Raw genomic sequence first — 21,947 nt, forward strand, 5'->3', positions numbered from 1 at the left:
TTGAGCCACCACCTTATGGCCCATTGTTGGGGTTCCGTGCCGCCCCTAGAGATCCACGCCGCCCAGCTCAAGCCTCTCCAGCACAGGCTTCTCCGGATAGTTCTTCCCCTCCTGTGCCAAACCTGCCACACCCTAGGTTGGACTTTTCACCCAGTCTCTACTCTCCTCTGCCACATCCTCTCCTGTTAACCTCTGAAGACCCGCTTTGGGTTCCACTCCCTGACTCCTCAACTCCTGACAGCCCAGCCTCTCCTTCTAATACCCCTACCCACTCATCAGGGGCCCGGCATCCCTTTCAATGGACTGACTCACCTGTGACCACCTCTCAGTCTATGAGTACCCCTCCCCATCCCTCAGGGGTTCAACACACCTCCACTGAATGGGTTAGACCTGCTGCAATCACCTTTGAGCATGATAGGAGGGTAGCTCCTAGCTCTACCTCAGGTTCCATTCCACCTCCTCGAGAGTTCTGCCACTCCGACAGGTAACCATCACTCGACCGGATCCTAATAATGAGGGTCAGGTTATACAGGCACAGGCCTATCAGTATGTACCCTTCACAACCACTGATCTCCTGAATTGGAAGACGCATTACCCCTCTTATACTGAAAAGCCTCAGGCAGTGGTGGACCTAGTGACTAGCATTATGGCCACCCATAACCCAACCTGGACTGACTGTCAACAACTTCTCCTGACCCTCTTCACAACTGAGGAGAGGCGGAAGATTTTGCAAAATGCTGAGGCCATCACGCGAGAGCGTGTCCCCGGGGGGACACAGGATCCAGAGGGATGGGTTAGAGCTCGGTTTCCTCGCGCAGCTCCAGATTGGGATCTAAATGATGGGCAGCACTATGAACTGTTGTCTGGCTATTGCCGGGACTTACTGGAAGGTATGAGGAAAGGCATAAAGAGGCCCATTAATCTGGCAAAGGTCTCTGAAATTCTCCAAGGGGCAACTGAATCCCCTGGGGCCTTTCTAGAGCGACTAATTGAAGCCTACAGAACATACACCCCATTTGACCCTGAAGCCCAAGAAAACCAGAGAATGGTGAATAGCGCATTGGTGGCCCAGAGTATGCCAGATATCCGGAAGAAGTTGCAGCGTCAGGAGGGATTCGCAGGGATGAATACCACCCAGCTAATTGAGATTGCAACCAAGGTTTTCATTAATAGAGATCAGGAGGTGCGCCGAGAGGCTGACCGGAAGATGCAGAAGAAGGCCGACCTTTTAGCGGCAGCCATTACTAATTCCACCCTTAACCGAGGTCGACCTCTAGCTAATGGGAAGCCAAAGTGGGACCCTGGACCACCAGCCAGGCCCCGAGATTCCTTCAATCAATCCCGGCCAAGGGGGGAGAATCCCAGACCAAGATTGGAGAGGGATCAGTGTGCCTATTGTAAGGAAAGAGGGCACTGGAAAGATGAATGCCCCCAGAGGCGCCAGGGACTGAGAAGGGGACCAGGAGATCGAGGAAGCCGAGGCCGAGTTCGAGAGGGAAGATATGAGCCTGCTGAATCTGACATCATCGGGATAGCCGAGATGGCAGAATGGGACGAATAGGACAGACCGGGTTCCTACAAACTGGGCTCCCAGGAACCTATGGTCAAGCTAACTATAGGGAGCCGCTCAATTCCATTCATGATTGATACAGGAGCTGAACATTCTGTTGTGACGGAGCGATTAGCGCCTGTGTCTGGAAAAACTGTCCGAGTGGTGGGAGCCACGGGGGTGCAGAACCGGAGGCCCTTCCTGACAACCCGTAGATACCAATTAGGCTCACACATAGTCACTCATGAATTCCTGTATATGCCAGACTGTCCAATCCCTTTGTTAGGTCGAGACCTGCTGTCCAAGCTTAGGGCCCAAATTTCCTTTGACTCTGATGGCCAGACTTCAGTCTCCTTTCGGCCCCCGATATCCAGCCCTAAGGGTATATTGAGTTTCTGCTGCCCTCTTGAAGAAGAATGGCGGCTGCATCAGTCGCATGGCCAAGTTGACCTACCCCTGGCAGATAGCTTTCAGGTCAGAGGGGTATGGGCAGAAGATAATCCCCCAGGGTTGGCCCGAAATATTCCTCCTGTCCATGTAGACTTACTTCCAAATGCCCGGCCAATCCATCTTCGCCAATACCCAATTCCCAGAAAGGCTCTGGAAGGGATTCAAGCACATTTGAATCGTCTGTTATCCCATGGAATTATTCGTCCTTGCCAGTCTCCATGGAATACGCCACTATTGCCAGTTCAGAAGCCAGGGACTGAGGACTACCGGCCAGTCCAAGACTTACGAGTGGTCAACAAATCCACTATCTCATTACACCCTGTAGTGCCTAATCCATATGTCCTGCTAGGATTGATACCTTCTGGAGCTACCCATTTCACAACACTAGATCTAAAAGATGCCTTCTTTTGTATTCGGGTGGCCCCAGCCAGTCAATTGCTTTTTGCCTTTCAATGGGAAAACCCAGTAACAGGAAGGAAGCTTCAGTATACATGGACCCGCCTGCCACAGGGGTTCAAGAATTCCCCCACTATTTTTGGGACAGCCCTAGGGCAAGACCTTAAGACTTTTAAATCTGAGCCTTCCAGGCGAGTTTTACTCCAGTATGTAGATGACCTCCTGATTGCAGCAGTGACCCAGGAAGAGTGTTTTGAGGCTACCAGAGAATTGCTGGAGCTACTCTTGGATGCAGGCTATAAGGTCTCACGCTCAAAGGCCCAACTTTGTCAGTCAGAAGTGAAGTATCTGGGCTTTTGCATTTCCCAGGGAAGTCGGAGACTGGATGCTAGTAGGAAGCAAGCGGTAGCTGCAATTCCCCAACCCAAGTCCAGAAGAGAAGTTAGGGAATTTCTGGGAGCAGCCGGATTCTGCAGAATTTGGATTCCAAATTTTGCACTGATGGCGAAACCCCTTTACCAAGCCACAAAGGGGGGTGAAAAGGAACCATTTGAATGGGGACCTACAGCTCAACAATCCTTCATTGCCATAAAGAAAGCCCTACTCCAAGCCCCTGCGTTAGGCCTTCCTGATGTGGAGAAACCTTTCTCACTGTATGTCCATGAGCGACAGGGGGTTGCTCTGGGTGTGCTGACCCAGATGATGGGATCCTGGCAGAGGCCTGTTGCATACCTGTCTAAACAGCTGGATGGAGTGGCTAAAGGATGGCCAGCCTGCATGAGGGCCATTGCAGCAACAGCCTTACTGGTCCAGGAAGCTGATAAGTTGACCTTGGGGCAAGAACTGGTTGTTAAAGTCCCCCATGCAGTTCTCACCCTCATGGAGTATAAGGGCAACCACTGGTTTACAAATAACCGCATGGTTAAGTACCAAGCTAGCTTGTGTGAGAATCCACGGATACACCTGGAAACAGTGGCTACATTTAATCCTGCCACTCTTTTGCCAGCATCTGAGGGACCTCCAGATCATGACTGTATCCAAACTATGGATGAAGTGTACTCCAGTCGACCAGATCTTAAAGATGTGCCGTGGAGGGACCCAGATGTAATTTATTTTACAGATGGAAGCAGTTATGTGGAGAACTCCAAGCGACTGGCAGGCTATGCTGTGGTGACAGAGGACAAGGTGATAGAAGCAAGAGCCCTGCCCCAAGGAACTTCAGCCCAGAAAGCAGAACTTGTGGCCCTCATACGAGCTCTGGAGTTAGCAGCAGGACTGGTAACCAACATTTATACTGATTCCAAGTATGCCTTTACAACTTTACATGCTCATGGAGCTTTGTATAAGGAAAAGGGACTCATAAATGCTGCAGGCCAACCTGTTAAGTATGGACCTGAAATACTTCAGCTGCTAGAGGCTGTGTGGGCCCCTAAGAAGGTAGCTGTTATTCATTGCAGGGGACACCAAAGGGTAGATACTCCAGTGGCCCGAGGGAACCGCCATGCTGATCGGGTGGCCAAAGAAGCTGCTCGAGGACCCCCAGCAAGTACTGTGACTCCCCTGTTCCAGATTCGATTGCAAGAATGGACGCCTTTGTACACCCAAATGGAAGAGAAATGGGCTCAAGAAGAAGGTGCAGTAAGGAGACCTGATGGCTGGTTACATCTCCCTGATACCAGAGTTCTGGTGCCACGCCACCTAGCTTGGCCTGTAGTGTCTCAAGCTCATGACCTATCACACTTAGGGAAAACAGCACTAGCCCGCCTACTCAATCGAGTAGTGGTGCTGGAAGGATTGGATAGTCTGGTTGCCACTGCCTCAGCCCGATGTACTCTCTGTGCCCAGAATAATGCTCGTCAGGGACCCCGTATTCCACCAGGAGTTCAGTCTAGAGGACTAACACCCTTTGAGTCCCTAGTTATAGACTTCACAGAAATGCCCAGGAGCGGTAGGCTCCGATACCTCTTGGTCATGGTCTGTACCTTCTCTGGGTGGGTGGAAGCATATCCTACAGTCACTGAGAAAGCCACAGAAGTAGCTCGAGCCCTCCTTAGGGATGTCATCCCCAGGTATGGACTGCCCCTTGCCATAGGTTCAGATAATGGTCCCGCCTTTGTTGAAGCTACACTTCAGGCCCTGTCCCGCGCATTGCGCATTACCTGGAAATTGCATTGTGCCTATCATCCCCAGAGTTCAGGGCAGGTTGAGCGGGCAAACAGAACCTTGAAAAATAGCCTAGCAAAGATTTGTCAGGAAACCCAACTGAAATGGCCACAGGCACTGCCACTAGCCCTCTTCCGCCTCCGATGCACTCCAACTAAAGGAACAGCCCTCTCTCCCTTTGAAATTGTGTATGGGAAGCCCCCAGCCATTTTGCAGGGAATTAAGGGAGACATAGGGATTTTAGGGTCTGCCCAGGTACAGGAGCAGGTAGCCCTCTTGGGCAAGATAATTTCTGAGCTTCAGTCTTATGTGAGAGAAATAAACCCTGTCCCCTTCCAGGCTCAGGTACATTCCTTCCTGCCAGGGGATAGAGTTTGGGTGAAAGACTGGAAGCTCCAGCCTTTGGGGCCCCGATGGAAAGGACCTTTTACTGTTTTGCTTTCTACCCCTGCAGCTGTGAAGGTCGCAGGGATTACTCCATGGGTCCATTGGTCTCGAATTAAGTCTGCTGACCAGACTGAGCCCAGCACGGATCAGACGGAGCCTAGACAGTGGAGAGCTGAAAGTGATCCAGCGGAGCCATTGAAGTTGCGCCTGACCCGAACCAAAGAAACTACTAGCTGAAAAGAAGGGTCAACTGCATGCTGCAGGAGCTGCTGAACTTCGGCTTCATACTGAGACTCTTTCTGTCCAGATTCTGGCTTTCTTGGAATTTGAGAGCTTGATCCTTGTCAGTTGAGGGTCTATCCCAACTGGTATAAGAACTCAAAGACTGAGAACACTATATGAGAGTAATCTGTGATTAGCACAGACTGTTGAAATATTATTGCCTAATTAGTTTGCTGTATTTGTTTTAGATTAGGAAGAAAGAAAATGTTAGTAGTTTGGATGCTTTTGTTGTTTTCTACTCCTTGCCTCCTTGTTCCTAATACCCCAACTCGCTCCAACCTTTGGTTACACTCTGTCCAGGAACTAATTAGCCAGGCAAAGATTACTTCCCCTTGTATTGTGTGTTCCCGATTTTCTCCTTATACCACAGATGTCCCAGCTGTTCCTGTCCCTGTGCAGCTCCCAGCTCTTATACCTCCCTACTTTTCGAGTTCAGGCCCTTGGAGCCAGGATTATACTTGGTGGTCCTTTTATAATGCTACTTCCCCCTCTGACTCTTCTCTAAGGCCAGTTTTTACGTCTCCCTATCCAGCTTCTGGAGTGTTTTGTTTAACAAGAAGCATCTCAACTGTTCTTCCCATTCCCTGTAACTATACTAATGTTCTCCCAGAAAAAGGAGAATCTGTGTGGGTAGTTTCTCCAGGTACTCCTATGTGCCCTGCTACCATACCTGTAGATTATGACCCAGGTGATTATCTGGCTCCTAAGCGTACCACTGAGAAGACTATAGTGTCCAAGCTTATTTTCTACTTTCATAAGTCCCCGGGGTATGAAGAGTTACTAACAAATGAGCAGCCTGTCACAATTGGGGATTGGCGCCTATGGTGTGCAAAGTCTCCATTTCGTCTTCGTTCCCCCTGGGATAGGGGCTCGCATTATGGGCACCCTAAGTACCCTGTCCAGCCTGAGCCAACATTTATTGGGAACTTTCCTCACCCTCTCCTTGGTCATTACTGGCTCTGTGATAATGTCCTCCACATGATTCTTCCCTCCACATATGATTTTTGTGTATTGGTAACCTTGAATTATTTTCCTAAAGTTATTCCTCTCAAGCCACTATCCCCGCACCGCTCTAAGCGAGAGGCTTTGTCCTTACCCTCCTCCGTTGCCACAGAGGATGAGGCGATTGAATTAGCCCTCCAGTATATTAATTCTACTTATCCTCTGACTAAAAAGAGACTTGTAGCCCTTTCTGCCACGGCCTGGATTCCAATTGGAGGCCCGGTAGCGGGTATTACTGAACTAGGTATGGCTACCCGGAGACTTCAATCCCTACTCCATGTTTTAGTTCATGAGCTGAACGTGGTAGTCAATGCATTGCAGGATCAAATTAATGAATTAAGTATAGTTTCTAGGTATAATCGTATGGGCCTTGACTATCTCTTTGCAGCTCAGGGTGGCCTCTGCACAGTGCTAAATTCTTCAGAGTGCTGTACTATTGTCATAAATAGGACGCATGTAGTTAGGCATGCCATGGATAAAGTCCTACAGTTGGCCAGCCTTAATGTGGAGGATTACCGAGGAGGATTAGACCTTACCTCCTGGTGGTGGTCATTGACCTCCTGGATACGTCCCTTGTTCATTTCCCTAATAGTCTTAGTTTTAGCAGGGTTGTTGTTTTGTTTCCTGGCCTCATGTGCTTCGGCAGTATGCCGTCGGACCTTAACAAGTAGGGTAATGGTGGTTCATAAGTCTATTCCTAGTTAGGATCACTATAATCTCCAGAGTTTGAGTTGTGAGACTTATCTCTGCATAAGCTGATTTTAGTCTCAAAGGGGGGAATGAGGCAGCCATAGGCAAAGAAAGTGTTAACTCTGAGAAATTATATACATAAGAAATGATATTAAAAGCTTGAAGTTTAAATTCTCAGTTCTGCTAGCAAGTGAAGGTATGCCGCCAGATGGTTCAGATTATATTGAACTCTAGCGTTTGCCGGGCTGGGTTAGAAAGGTCAGAGACAGGAATTTCTTTCACCCTGGTGAATGATGAAAGCTAGTTTAACATCTGTACATTATTAGGCATACTGAATAGTTTTGTAAGCAGGCAGTTTGTTTAGGATTAAATAGAACAATGCTTAGAAGGAAATAGTTAGATTCTAAATAATCCTAGATATAAATAGATTAGAATTTAGAAGTTCTTGCTTATAAGGAATACTGATTCTGTGTATTTTAGAATATGTTTTATTCTCTATAATTTCTATGTAGGATGTTTGTTCAACTCTGTGTTACTTTTAAAATGATCCTTTGTCTGCTGTTTAAGACTGCAGTTGAGGAGATCAACATGTGGTTTGACTTAGCCATAGTTCTGGCTGGTTCAATGTATAAGCTGATAGGTGAAGAGGTCAGGACTAGTCAGCTCTCTTCTCCTTGATTAATTATAGGTAAAATGTAGAAATGGTCTTGAAAGTGATAACCTGATATGTATGCTATTAAGTAAGATTGGCCCTTGACCCCTTTAATGAATGCCAGAGTTTAGTTAGCAGTTAGTACTAGGAATATGAGAATAATAAATGTAAGAATATCCATTATCCTCTAAGTGAACCCAGGTTAAGCTATAGATGAGAAATCAATCATAATGAGAAATGTAAGAGACTGGAGCCCAAATGTCTGGTGTAAGGGGCCCCAGGTCACAGGTCAGTTTGAGGAATACCAAACCTATGTAACTGATATTTCAAAAGTAATGATTGGTTGAGGTAAGGTAGCCAATCAATTCCTTAACCAATTGGAGAGTAAGGGGGGGCAAGGCTAGGAGGGGGATAGAACAGTATTTAAGTAGGAGCAGAAGCAGTTTACGTCAGAAGGAGCTCAGAAGAAAGAGAAGGACAGAAGGAACAGACAGAAGAAGGAGAAGACAGCATAAGAAGAGAAGCAGCTGAGACAAAGACACAGAGAGCTGAGAGAAAGACACAAAGAGAGAAGAGAGCTAGAACTGATGTCCTGCTTTGTTTGCTGGCAAATAAAGAAGATTACTTTCTCATTCTGGTGTGTGCTGTCTGACTCCTGAAGTATCACAAATTCATGCATCCATTCCTGCAACAGTAGAGCTGGACACCTCTCAGCTGAGGAAAAGGCTTACCAGGGGTTAGGCCGAAGCCAGCATTCCTCCCCCTGAGGGTCGCCTGATCCATATTATCGAAACGAAAGATGGCTGCCCATCTTGTTTCAATAATATGGGTTTCCCCGAACGCGGGGACGTCCTGTGAGGATGCCCTCAGGAAAACTTGGGTGCCCCGTTCGATTATGCCCCTCCACATATAAATATTAACATAAAGCTGGGTTTAAAAAAGGTTTGGATAGATACCTAAAAGAAAAGTCCATAAGATATTATTAAAATGGACAAGGGGAAAATCCACTGTTTATTTCTAGGATAAGCAGCATAAAATGTATTGTACTGTTTTAGGATCCTGCCAGGTACTTGTACCCTGGATTGGCTATTATTGGAAACAGGATACTGGGCTTGATGGACCTTTGGACCATAAGTACTTATGTACTTACGTAGGAGAAGTAGCCTAATGGTTAGTGCAGCAGCCTAAGATCTAGGGGACCAAGTTTGATTCCCTCTGTGGCTCCTTGTGATCCTGAGCCTCCCTTGCGCCATCCCTTAACCCTCCATTACCCCAGGTACAAAAACTTAGATTGTGAGCTCACTAGGGACCGAGAATGAACTTGTATATAATTATATGTGAACGTAAAAGTGGCATATCAAATGCATTTCCCTTACCCTTAATCTTCCATTGCCTCGGGTATAAACTTAGATTTTAAATCTTCTGGGGACAAGAAAATACCTACTGCACCCGAATGTATCTTGCGAGAATATCTAAGCTAAATCCAATTATGCGAAGCTAAGACTCTGTCCTGTTATTTTATTTGCTGTCATAGCTCTGTTAATAAAGCCTTTTGAACCTGCTCATCTATCCAAGTATTTAAAATCCCCCTTATGTGCTGACAATCATGAATTGCCAGCGGTGGGCATAACAACTATGAAATATCACTGAGAATCCCCACTATGAGATATCATTGACCTAAGAAATTGCCAAATCATGAATTGGTCAGGATTTTGAACATTTGCTTCAGGTCTTCAAAATGATTGTGACAGCTATAGGCACTTCTCTTACCTGGGGACGCATTCTCTGGTATAGCTGCATCCTTCGTGCTACGGGGGAAGCGCACCCCCTGATATGTTTCTTCTTGAAGGTAGATCACCACCACTCCTGTGGCTGAAAGTGCTGGTTTGCCCAAGTCTGTAGCCACAACAAAAAGCGTACGCTCTCGCTGACTCATGGAGGCCAGCGGTGAGGTCACCTGGATCTCCCCTGTGTATGAGTTGATTGTGAATCCTGGGGTCCGTGTAGACAAGCGATACAGTATGGAGGCATTGGCCCCAGCATCCTTATCTTCAGCTCTCATGGTGGCCACTACAGGTTTCATGGGGGTGTGTCGGGACACATTAATGAAGAGGGGACTCTGAATGAAGAAGGGGGCATTATCATTGACATCTTGCACGATCACTGTGATAAGAGCAGTAGCACTTTTAGGGTCCGAGGGGGCTGAATCTATGGCTTTGGCTAGGAAGTTGTATGTTGAGCGTTTCTCACGGTCCAGGCCCATGGCAGATGTGATTCGTCCATTTTTGGGATCAATATGGAACATTCCTAAAGACTCATTGCCCAGATAGTATGAGATGTCTGCATTAGGACCTTCATCCAGGTCAATAGCAGTTAGCTGTAGGACCAGGTATCCTAGTGGCAAATCCTCAGGCACTTCCACTGTGAATGATGTCTCAGAAAAGACAGGGACATTGTCATTGATGTCCAGGACTTGGATGCTGAGGGACATGGTAGCACTGCGTTCAGGATTTCCATGGTCTTTGGCCACCACAATGATAGAATACATTGACACAGACTCCCGATCCAAGCTCCTGACAGTAGTGAGGATTCCAGAACTGGAATCAAGACTAAAATCTTGACTGGGGTCACCATCTGAAAGACAAAATTAGAGAGAACATTTCTAATAAGGTGCATCATAACTCCTCCAGGCTAGAGGAGAAAGTTGATGAAAGATAGCATCCCGAAAGCTCACAGTCATCCATCTCTGTGAATATGAGATACACAATAAGCAAAAGTATTCATTTCAGCCTACTCATCTTCCCAATCAGCCCATCAATGTTTTTCCCTCTCTGCAGCACCCTCACCCCACTACAGGTTCAGATACCCCATTGCACTGTCCCCCTCTATAGCTCCTTTCTCTTCCTCTGAACACCACACCAATGCATTTATCCTTTCATTGCTTCCACACCGTTTACTACGCTATACAGCTATAACCGACGGCTTCCCTACCAATCCATCTCTGAATGGTCTCCTTCCCTGGAGTATTTTTTACCCACCTCCTCTGTGGACAATCCCACCACCATACTGTCCCTCTCTAAAGATCCTGTAATAATATCCTCCCTGCAGAGACCTATGAGCAAAAGAAGTAACTGCCCAGAGTCTTGCATAGCAGGTGCACACAGGTCTCAGTCTCCTCTCTTGATTGCTGGCTAGTCTCCATATTATCAGATCAGGCAGTAGAGACCAGTTCTCTGCTTTCTGCTTCAGCATATCCCTGGGGGGGGGGGGGGGGGGGGGGGGGGGGGGAGGGAGCATGAAGAAGACCAGGCACAGAGCAGAACAAAGAAGAACCACTATGCTGTCTAATCCAGAAGCCCATTCAGCGAAAAGAGGGGAAATAAGCCTGGAGGAGACCTTGCTCAGCAAATAATAATAACCCCTTCCCTGCTCTTTGTTTATTCTCCCCACATGAGTGGTGGAAACTGAGAGTGGAACCATGCTGATGCTGGCTCGGGTTCTACTCAGTCCTGCTGAGTTTACCGTCATGGTGTGATGGTCAGAAGGTTAGGAGGAGTCTCTGTCAGCTTTATTTTAACCAGCCCACAAGGTAGCAGTGATGCGACAGATTCAGAACAACAACAAAAAAAAAAATTGTAGTGTAGAAGTGCTGTATTTGCAGGTTCTCCTTCCTGCTCCATGGACTGGGTGAAATGTTCTTTAGTGCTTTAGAAACACTGTTCTGGAGTCTGGCAGAATATTTGCATATAGGGTTATTACTATTTGAGTTCAGGGCGACATTTCTGTGATTTGTATGCAGTGCTATATAAAGTGACTATTCTTTGCTGAGCATGGGTAAATACAAGAATAGCTGATACAGCCTGTTACCTTCAAAATATAGGTTTTACAATCCTTAAAAACAGCTGTGAGATCAGACTGAGACAATAATTCAAGAATGATATCCAACAGAATATCACAACTGAACCACACTTTAATTAACAGTATCATTACTATCTCACTATTATACATTACAGTCAATAATTCTCCAAACAAAATTCTATCCTCCGGATATTCAGCCCGCGTCAGTCAGGGATTTTTAAAACGCTGATCTCCGCTAGCTAAATTATCCCCAGATATTCAGTGCTGTTTCTGTATTGTAATTTAAAGTCAATAAAAATATTGAACCATAAAAAGGTTTGTTAGTAAGTTGTATGTGAAGGAACCAGGAACATGGGAGTTTCTAATCACGGATCAGACCTGTGTAAGATGAACTGAAACTGGCAAGGCATTACTGTTATATTATCATTCTTAAAAATCTTGTGGCTTTTTTGGGATACGCTGACTTCAGTAGCCCGAAGCAGAATTTTGAACTCCTTCCTTACACCCCTTCCCGTGCACTCCGCTCCATGGATAAATCCTTCTTATCTGTTCCCTTCTCCACTACTGCCAACTCCAGACTTTGCGCCTTCTGTCTCGCTGCACCGTACGCCTGGAATAAACTTCCTGAGCCCCTACGTCTTGCCCCATCCTTGGCCACCTTTAAATCTAGACTGAAAGCCCACCTCTTTAACATTGCTTTTGACTCGTAACCACTCGCCTCCACCTACCCTCCTCTCTTCCTTCTCGTTCACATTAATTGATTTGATTTGCTTACTTTATTTATTTTTTGTCTATTAGATTGTAAGCTCTTTGAGCAGGGACTGTCTTTCTTCTATGTTTGTGCAGCGCTGCGTAAGCCTTGTAGCGCTATAGAAATGCTAAATAGTAGTAGTAGTAGTAGTAGTAGTAATGGGGAAAGTTAGAGTGGGGAGGGGGGGGGTGTTGGGAAGGGGAGAAAATTGTAAAAATTGAAAAATGTAAGAGTGAAGACTTGTTTAGTTACGTACTGGAATTTTACATATACCACTTATGTCCTGTTATATTGCTCTACATTAATAAACATGAGTTTTAAAAAAAAATCTTGTGGCTTGCAACGAGAGACTGAAAACCTGACCGTTCAACATGGTAAAACTGTGCTGATGGGTCCCTTACCGATGATGTGATATTCCACTTGACCATTCTCTCCGGCATCCGGGTCTGTGGCCCTCAGTTTACACAGTACCACATGGCTCTGGTTCTCTGGTACCTCCAGGTATGTTGATTCCCTTTCAAAGGCTGGATCATTGTCATTCTCATCACCCACAGTAATTCGCAGAGTAGCCCTTGAAAAGAGTGGAGGTACACCCCCATCCCTGGCATATACTGCAATGAAAAGAAAATGAGAAAGTCACCCCAACTTGGGTCAGCTGGGGCTGGGCTTAGAACCTGGAGAGAGCCCTGGGGATGACCCTTGTGTGTGCATGAAGGGGGGGGGGGGGAATGGGATTTGATATACCACCTTTTCGTGGTTACAATCAAAGCGGTTTACACAGTATACAGATACTTGCTTGTACCTGGAGCAATAGAGGGTTAAGTGATTTATCCAGAGTCACAAGGAGCTGCAGTGGGAATTGAACCCACTTCCCCTGGCTCTCAGGCTGCTGCACTAACCATTAGGCTCCTCCTCCACATAAAACAGAGAAGGACCCTCAGGTAGCTGAATAAAAGTTAATGGCAGCATATTCAAGCCTTGGGAATCATCTGAAATGACAAGATCTCACCTGTTAATGTGAACTGGTCTTTAACTTCTCTGTCCAGCGACTGTGTCGCAGTTAAAAGGCCTGAGTCTGGATCAATTGAGAATACGTCCTTAGTAACCAAACCATAGGTAACCCTTCCATTAGAGCCTGTGCAGAAGAGAAAATAAAAACAAGACAAACTCAAAAGCGCAGTGTGAGAATCAGCAAGAAAGACGTGTGACAAGAGTCTCAAATGCAGAAAGGATACACCACAGGATAACAGTATTAAAGAAAGGTTCGTAAAAATCTGCTGGCTCCATTACAAACACCAGCACCTACCAACACTCACACAGAGAACATGATCCTTATCCAAACCCCCCACCCAGCTTATCAAGAACATGTGATTCTAATCCAAATCCCCCCATCCATCTTACCCAGAACATGACCCTTATCCAAACCCCCCAACCATCTTACCCACAATGTGACCCTTATCCAAACCCTCCAACCAACCTATCCAAACAACGTGACCTTTATCCAAACCCCCCAATCATCTTACCCAGAATGTGACCCTTATCCAAACCCCCCAACCAGCTTATCCAAACAATGTGACCCTTATTCAAACTCCCCACCCAGCTTATCAAGAACATGTGATTCTAATCCAAACCCCCCATCCATCTTACCCAGAATGTGACCCTTATCCAAACCCTCCAACCATCTTACCCAGAATGTGATCCTTATCCAATCCCCCCCCCCCCAGCTTATCAAGAACATGTGATTCTAATCCAAATCCCCCCATCCATCTTACCCAGAATGTGACCCTTATCCAAACCCCCCAACCAGCTTACCCAGAATGTGACCCTTATCCAAACCCCACAACCATCTAACCCAGAATGTGACCCTTATCCAAACCCTCCAACCAGCTTATCCAAACAACGTGACCTTTATCAGAACCCCCCACCCAGCTTAGCCAGAACATGTGACCCTTATCCAAACCCCCCACCTAGTTTACCCAGAACATGTGAGTCTAATCCAAATCCCCCCATCCATCTTACCCAGAATGTGACCCTTATCCAAACCCCCCAACCATCTTACCCACAATGTTACCCTTATCCAAACCCTCCAACCAACCTATCCAAACAACGTGACCTTTATCCAAACCCCCCAATCATCTTACCCAGAATGTGACCCTTATCCAAACCCCCCAACCAGCTTATCCAAACCCCCCAACCAGCTTATCCAAACAACGTGACCTTTATCCAAACCCCCCAACCATCTTACCCAGAATGTGACCCTTATCCAAACCCCCCAACCAGCTTATCCAAACAATGTGACCCTTATCCAAACTCCCCACCCAGCTTATCAAGAACATGTGATTCTAATCCAAACCCCCCATCCATCTTACCCAGAATGTGACCCTTATCCAAACCCTCCAACCATCTTACCCAGAATGTGATCCTTATCCAATCACCCCCCCCCAGCTTATCAAGAACATGTGATTCTAATCCAAATCCCCCCATCCATCTTACCCAGAATGTGACCCTTATCCAAACCCCCCAACCAGCTTACCCAGAATGTGACCCTTATCCAAACCCCACAACCATCTAACCCAGAATGTGACCCTTATCCAAACCCCACAACCATCTAACCCAGAATGTGACCCTTATCCAAACCCTCCAACCAGCTTATCCAAACGTGACCTTTATCAGAACCCTCCACCCAGCTTATCAAGAACATGTGATTCTAATCCAAACCCCCCCATCCATCTTACCCAGAATGTGACCCTTATCCAAACCCCCCAACCATCTTACCCAGAATGTGACCCTTATCCAAACCCCCCAACCAGCTTATCCAAACAACGTGACCTTTATCAGAACCCCCCACCCAGCTTAGCCAGAACATGTGACCCTTATCCAAACCCCCCACCTAGTTTACCCAGAACATGTGATTCTAATCCAAATCCCCCCATCCATCTTACCCAGAATGTGACCCTTATCCAAACCCCCCAACCAGCTTAACCAAACAACGTGACTTTTATCCAACCCCCCCCACCTAGTTTACCCAGAACATGTGATTCTAATCCAAATCCCCCCCATCCATCTTATTCAGAATATTACCCTTATTAAAAAAAAACCCACCCAGCTTACCCAGATCCTTGTCTGTTGCTGAAAGCTGTAGCACAGTGACTCCAGGTTCTTGGTTCTCCAATATTGTGATTTCATACTCAGCTCTTTCAAAGGCTGGTGCTTCATCATTTACATCAATGACTAGGATGGAGAGGGACTGTGTGGATGTCCGGCGTGGAAAGCCGTGGTCTGAGGCTACCACAGTGAGATTATACTGTTCCTTTTCCTCTCGGTTAAGTGGTTTCACAATAGCCAATGAACCTTTAACAGACAACATCAGAAAGACGGAAGTTACCCTTCCAGACATATACTCCACTCATAGAAGCAGACATAGTATCTTGGCATCCCAGATCCAAACTATGAAGACAGAACTCTGTCTTCCTCCATCCCCATTTCATCGAGAGATTGAGCCAATTGGTGCTCACAGTAAGGTACTAAGAATTGGAGATACCATGATTCGAATGTGGCATTAATAAATTGGGGAAAGTCACTTTACGCCCAATATTGAGAGCTATTTAAATGTCCAGGAACGGCTCCTGGCCAGTTAAATAGCCTTAAGCTGCTTAACACTAATACTCATCACAAGATACCTGGCCCGGTCACTGGCTATATCATGCCAATATTCATTGGCTGACTGGCTAAATTTAGCGGCCAGATATACAGGCATAAATAGCAGGTCTATCTTTTGGCTGTTATAACTTAGCTGGTCAGCTGATGATTATTGGCTTAGCTGGCTATGTTCTTAGCAGTCAAAAACAACCCTGGAAATTCAATGCTGGTTGCCAGATACGGCCTGCACTGAATTTCTGGGTTTGCCACTGACTGCAGACCCACAGGGAGCAGCAGTGGGATTTGAACCAGCCACCTCTGGATTGCAAGACCAGTCCTCCACTCCACTCTAAGTTTGTAAGCTCGCTGTAGCAGGGACTTACTGTACCTGAAGTACTAATACTATTGCAAGCTGCCTTTTGAATTATTTTGGTAAGGTAGACTATGAACCTTACTATGGTAGACTATGTTTGTGCAGTGCTGCGTACGCTTTGTAGCGCTATAGAAATGCTAAATAGTAGTAGTAGTAAAAATTCACAGCTTGATTTAAGCGGTGAGCAGAGGCTCGTGCCTGCTTAAATCATGCTCTGTTATTCAGCAGCAGAATTTAACCAGTCAGTGCTGTGGGATATTGGGACTAGCAGTCATTTACACTGTGGGCTGAAGATGGGGAGAGTCTGGAAGGAGCTGGCAGTTTGCGAGTGTCTGTGCCGACACAGCTATGCGCCAAAAAGGACCAAATAAAAAGAAGCCACTTAGCTACGCTGCTGCCAAAACTGAATGTGGGTAGCATCAGACATTGTTGGATGCCCTCCCCCCTCCCTCCTGAACCCTCCCCCTGAGATCGGTCACCCTCGTCTGGTTCATTCCGATATCAGCCCCCCTCCTTCAGGGTCCAGTGGGGGAATCCTGGCTAGGAGTGATCCCACCTTGCTCCTACCTCTAGCGGCTCCATGTGTTAAAATGGCTGTTGCGAGCTGTAGTTGTAGTCTCGCGATATTACTGCTAAAGGTCAGTCTTCCATATATGGACAAATCCTTATTATTGTTTCAAAATCCTTCTGCACTCTAGCTCAGCTTCTCCTCTTACCCATTTCCCTATTTTCCTTCCTGGTCTACCCTGCCCCTCCCCCAGCCCACTTCTCTGCTTACTTATAATAAAGGTCCTCTTTCAATTCCATAGGCCAAGTAAGGGAAACAAAAATAAGGAAATGGTCAAGTACACAAACCTTGATGTCACCCATTGTTCTTGCTGGATCCCCACTCACTTTTCTCTGTTAAAATTCGAGGGACCTCTATGGAATTGACCTCATTAACCGTACGACGCTACTTTGTTCAGAACGGCAGCTGTTTATACTGACAGCATTAAGAATTTTAGTTCACGCTTTCATGATCAGTCACCTGGATTACTGCAAAGTCTTATTTAATGGCATTAGAGCTTCAGACGTTAAGCGAGTCAGAGAGTCAGACTAATAAATGATGATGAAACCGTGACCTCATGTCTCCCCTGTTCTTTACAGGACAACCTTTAAGGCTGTTTTTATGGTTTTTAAGGTCTTTCATTCATATCTGAATACCTAGCACTTTACATAACCCTTCTGTTCCGTCTACAACTTTATGTTCTATTCAACAGAATCGCTTATTTCTACCATCCTCTAGGATCATTATGCTGGACACTATTAGAGAAAAATAAAAAAATTGGTATTTCGGATCCATCCTTTTGGAATGCTCTTCCTGCATCTCTGAGATTAGAACAATCACTGGTGATTTTTGAAAAGAAACTAAAAATATTTTTATTTGAAGATGCCTTTGATTAATCTGAGACTCCCTAAGAAATCATCAATTTCTATAAGATGGGGTAAGGTCAAGGCTGGTTATCTATCTATATCGATATTTGTATTTATTCTATTATATTGAATTCTATAGTTTTGTTTTATAGTATCTGTTATAAGAAAATACAAACAGCCCATGCCAGTCCATTGAAATGATATATTTTCTTTCCTATTATATATTATATTTCTTTTATAACTTTTGATTTTATTTGACTTCGTAAAATGCTCAGAAAGCATTCTAATTGGGCATTTATCAAGCTTTTAATAAACACAGAAACATAAATTTGAAATTGCAGTGCAAGGAAATAAATTAAAACCTGGAATTATTAAACAATCTCTGAGCCTACCAACTCCCATAAATATGTAAAAAAAAAAAAAAGTATGGCTGGACCAAGGGTACCCAACACCCGAGGAAAACCTTCAGCCATGCTCCTCCCCCAACCCCAGGGGCATCCTATCACCCCAACCCTTGCAAACCAGCACCCTATACCACCCTACCCCCGTAGTCCAGCTTCTCCCAATGCCCCTTTCCTACCCCTAATCCACAGTCCAACATCTGCCCTTCTCATCCTTCTCACCTCCCGCGGGAGGTGGTGGAGATGAAAACGGTAACGGAATTCAAACATGTGTGGGATATGCATAAAGGAATCCTGTGCAGAAGGAATGGATCCTAAGAAGCTTAGCTGAAAATGGGTGGTGGAGCAGGTGGGGGGAAGAGGGGTTGGTGGTTGGGAGGCGAGGATAATGGAGGGCAGACTTATATGGTCTGTGCCAGAGCCGGTGATGGAAGGCGGGACTGGTGGTTGGGAGGCGGGAAGTACTGCTGGGCAGACTTGTACGGTCTGTGCCCTGAATAAGGCAGGCACAAATCAAGGTAAGGTATACACATATGAGTTTGTCTTGTTGGGCAGACTGGATGGACCATGCAGGTCTTTTTCTGCCATCATCTACTATGTTACTATGTATCCCTACCCCCTGGCATAATTCAGCTTCTCCCCTTCCCATCCATACCCCCTGCCAGAGTCTAGCATCTCTCCTTCCTGTCCCTACCCCCCTACTACAGTCCAGCATCCCAGTTCAGCATCTCCCCTTTCCGTCCCTACCATCCACTCATTCAGCATCTTATCTCTCCTCCCCCTGTATCCAGCCAATGTGGGACCATGAGGCACAGGTCCATGCTCAAGCACTGCTGGGTCCTGCTTCCCTCCAACACAGGACTTTCTCTTGGTGGGGGTGGAGTGGGAGGAGAAAGTGCTTGCATGTGGGTCTGTGCTCAATCCTCTTGCCTCTCTGGTTCTGGCAGAGGAAGGGCAACAGTGTTAGTGGCAGGAGGGAAGGAAAGGAGTAGTTGAAGAACTGCTCTCCTGTTCTGTCACTAATCCTGCCCTAGGCAGATGCCTAGTACATGTGGTGGTGGGTCAGCCCTGCCAAAAAAAGCCAGCCATAATGCCAGCTGTGGGCAGCCTGTAACTGCAGAATGCTTCTCCCTTAGCAGTCTTTCCATCCAGAAGCTTTCCTCATGCTATCCTGCCTGCTCACCTCTGCCTCAGCAACCCCTCTCTTTGGGTTTTGCAGATTTCTTACCTGTGCTGGGATTCAGCTGGAACTTGCCACCAGAATTTCCAGCCTGGAGCTGGTAGCTGACTCTACCATTCTCACCCAGGTCTTTGTCCTGCGCAACAATGTACACAACCACAAAGCCTGTAGGCTGGTCCTCCATGACGCTGACTGAAGAGGGAGAGAGAAACTCTGGGGCATTGTCATTCTCATCTGTGACAAAGACCCGGGCTGTCACTGCCGAGGACTTGCGTTGGGTTACGTTCATCGCCTGGTCTGTGGCTTGGATTACCAGTAAAAAAGAAGAAATGACCTCGCGGTCCAAAACCTTGGCCACGCGCAGAGCACCAGTGCGGGGGTCTAAGCTGAAGTGTGTGTGAGGTGGGGTCTGCTGGAGCACTTTGTAGTGAATTTCACTGTTGGGTCCTGTACCGTCCTTATCTAATGCCTGGAAGGTGAAAATGGAGGAGCCGACTTCAGCGTTTTCTGACACCACAATGGTGACGGGATCCTCTGGGAACTCGGGGGCATGTTCATTAGAGTCCTCAACGTGAATGTCCACCACAATGAGATTACTGATCAGATAGCCACGGGATGCGTCCTCCACACAGACCTGCAGTGTATAATGAGACCCGGCCTCATAATCTAGCTCTCCTGCCAAGTAGATGTTCCCAGTGTGACTGTCCACTCCAAAGGTGCCATTAGAGTCACTGCCCCCAATGAGAGTGTATGTCAGCTGTGTCTTGGACTGGAGAGTTACATCCGCAGAGGCCACACAACCGATCACAGAGCCCGGCTTCACACCCTCCATGGAGTGCAGGGTCACAGATGTGGGGTCCAGTTTGGGCAGCATTCGAGATGACGGCAACACCTGAGGGAAGTTAAATTAAAGCTTTAAGTGACTGAATCAGAGTAAAAAAAAAATATATATATAAGGAGAAAAGGAGGGGAAAGAGGAATAAGATAAACAGGCAGACAAGCAGGAAGATAGAGGGAAGGAGGAGACACAGGTGAAAGAAGCACGTGGGAGGGTGGGGGGACATGCAGGGTTTACAAATATGCGCTTTGTTTGAAAGTTCCCCCTAAGGGCTCAAAACTAGAATCAGAAATATGCAGACAACTGAACTGAAAACCAGACTCTACATGAAGCAGAAATGCATTTCCCACTGCACTGTGCAAAATGCAAAGATATCGGAGATGTACATTTCCGAAAACTGAATAATCATTAGGGGAAAGAGGAGAAACAGAACCAGAAACTAAATTCTTTCTGTACTGTGCAAAATACAAAGAGATCAGGGATGCGCATTTCCCAAAGCTGACAGAAAATCACACTCAGCAGGAAAAACTCTGTATAATCCTAGGGAAAGAGGAGAAACAGAAAAATATCATGTTTCACACTTAGTTATATTCCTGCTAATCAAGTCTGGAGCATTTTTAGTATCATTACTGCTGAGGATGTTAGTTCTTTATTGCTCAAGCTCACAAATGCTCCTTGTGTACTGGATAATTGTCCCTCTTTTCTGTTAACCCAGCCTCTGTCTCATATAATTTCCTGGCTTGTTAATTTTTTAATAGTCTTTTAATTCCGTGTAAATTTCCTCTGGAGATGGGTCAAAGGATTTAGACACATTTCCTACTTCTAGTTTTAGGTCCAGTGCAGGAATTCCTCCACTCATTGAGGGCCCTTTTTGCTAAAGGCGCATTAGCGTTTTTAGCGTGCAAAACGCTAACAGGCTTATTTTGAAAGTGATCGCCGGCGATCTTCCGACATAAATCGGGAGATGGCCGGTGATCTCTCAAAATCTGCAAAATCGGTATAATTGAAAGCTGCTTTTTTGACACCATCGCCGCTTTCCCATCGCCGAGCCGGCGAAAGTTCAAGGGGGCGTGTCGGCGGCGTAGCAAAGGTGGGACATGGGCGGGCATGGGTGTGGCTACCAGGTGGCCGGCTTTCGCAGATAATGGAAAAAAAAAAGCGGCGTTCATCAGTATTTCGCCGGGTTTACTTGGTCCTCTTATTTTCACGACCAAGCCTCAAAAAGGTGCCTCAACTCACCAGATGACCACCAGAGGGAATGGGGATGACCTCCCCGTACTCTCCCAGTGGTCACCAACCCCCTCCCACACTAAAAAAATAAAAATAAAAACCTTTTTTTGCCAGCCTGTATGCCTGCCTCAAATGTCATACCCAGCTCCCTGACAGCAGTATGCAACTCCCTGGAGCAGTTTTTAATGGGTGCAGTGCACTTCAGGCAGGCAGACCCAGGTCCATCCCCCCCCCTACCTGTTACACTTGTGGTGCTAAGTGTTGAGCCCTCCAACACCCCCCCAAAACCCACTGTACCCACATGTAAATGCCTCCCTTCACCAATAAGGGCTATGGTAATGGTGTAGAGTTGTGTCGAGTGGGTTTGGGGGGGATTTGGGGGGGCTCAGCACCAAAGGTAAGGGAGCTATGCACCTGGGAGCTATTTGTGTATTTTAAAAATTTTTTTAGAAGTGCCCCCTAGGGTTGGTGTCCTGGCATGTGAGGGGGACCAGTGTACTACAAATGCTGGCTCCTCCCATGACCAAATGCCTTGGATTTCTCCGGGTTTGAGATCGCTGGCATTTTTTTCCATTATCGCTGAAAAACAAAAGCAACCATCTCAAACCCGGCGAACTCTGGCATTTGGCCGGGCTAAACTGTATTATCGAAAAAAAAGATGGATGGCCATCTTTTTCGATAATACAGTTCCGG

General features: G+C 46.5%; 1 protein-coding gene across 1 annotated transcript in view; it reads right to left on the reverse strand.

Moving 5' to 3' along the window:
• Positions 1-8,097: 8,097 nt before the first annotated feature.
• Positions 8,098-21,947, reverse strand: part of LOC115468178 (protocadherin-16-like) — a gene marked incomplete at its 3' end in the record, with an annotated part of 53,163 nt that continues 39,313 nt past the window's right edge. Inside the window, exons 7-13 of the mRNA XM_030199715.1 lie at positions 19,235-20,078; positions 15,292-15,531; positions 13,190-13,315; positions 12,582-12,791; positions 9,342-10,205; positions 8,875-8,891; positions 8,098-8,142 (exon numbers count right to left, since the gene is read on the reverse strand). Coding sequence (XP_030055575.1) covers positions 8,098-8,142; positions 8,875-8,891; positions 9,342-10,205; positions 12,582-12,791; positions 13,190-13,315; positions 15,292-15,531; positions 19,235-20,078 — 2,346 coding nt within the window. The remainder of the gene's footprint in view (positions 8,143-8,874; positions 8,892-9,341; positions 10,206-12,581; positions 12,792-13,189; positions 13,316-15,291; positions 15,532-19,234; positions 20,079-21,947) is intronic.

The sequence above is a fragment of the Microcaecilia unicolor genome, chromosome 4 (genome assembly GCF_901765095.1).
Source record: "Microcaecilia unicolor chromosome 4, aMicUni1.1, whole genome shotgun sequence".
NCBI lineage: Eukaryota > Metazoa > Chordata > Amphibia > Gymnophiona > Siphonopidae > Microcaecilia > Microcaecilia unicolor.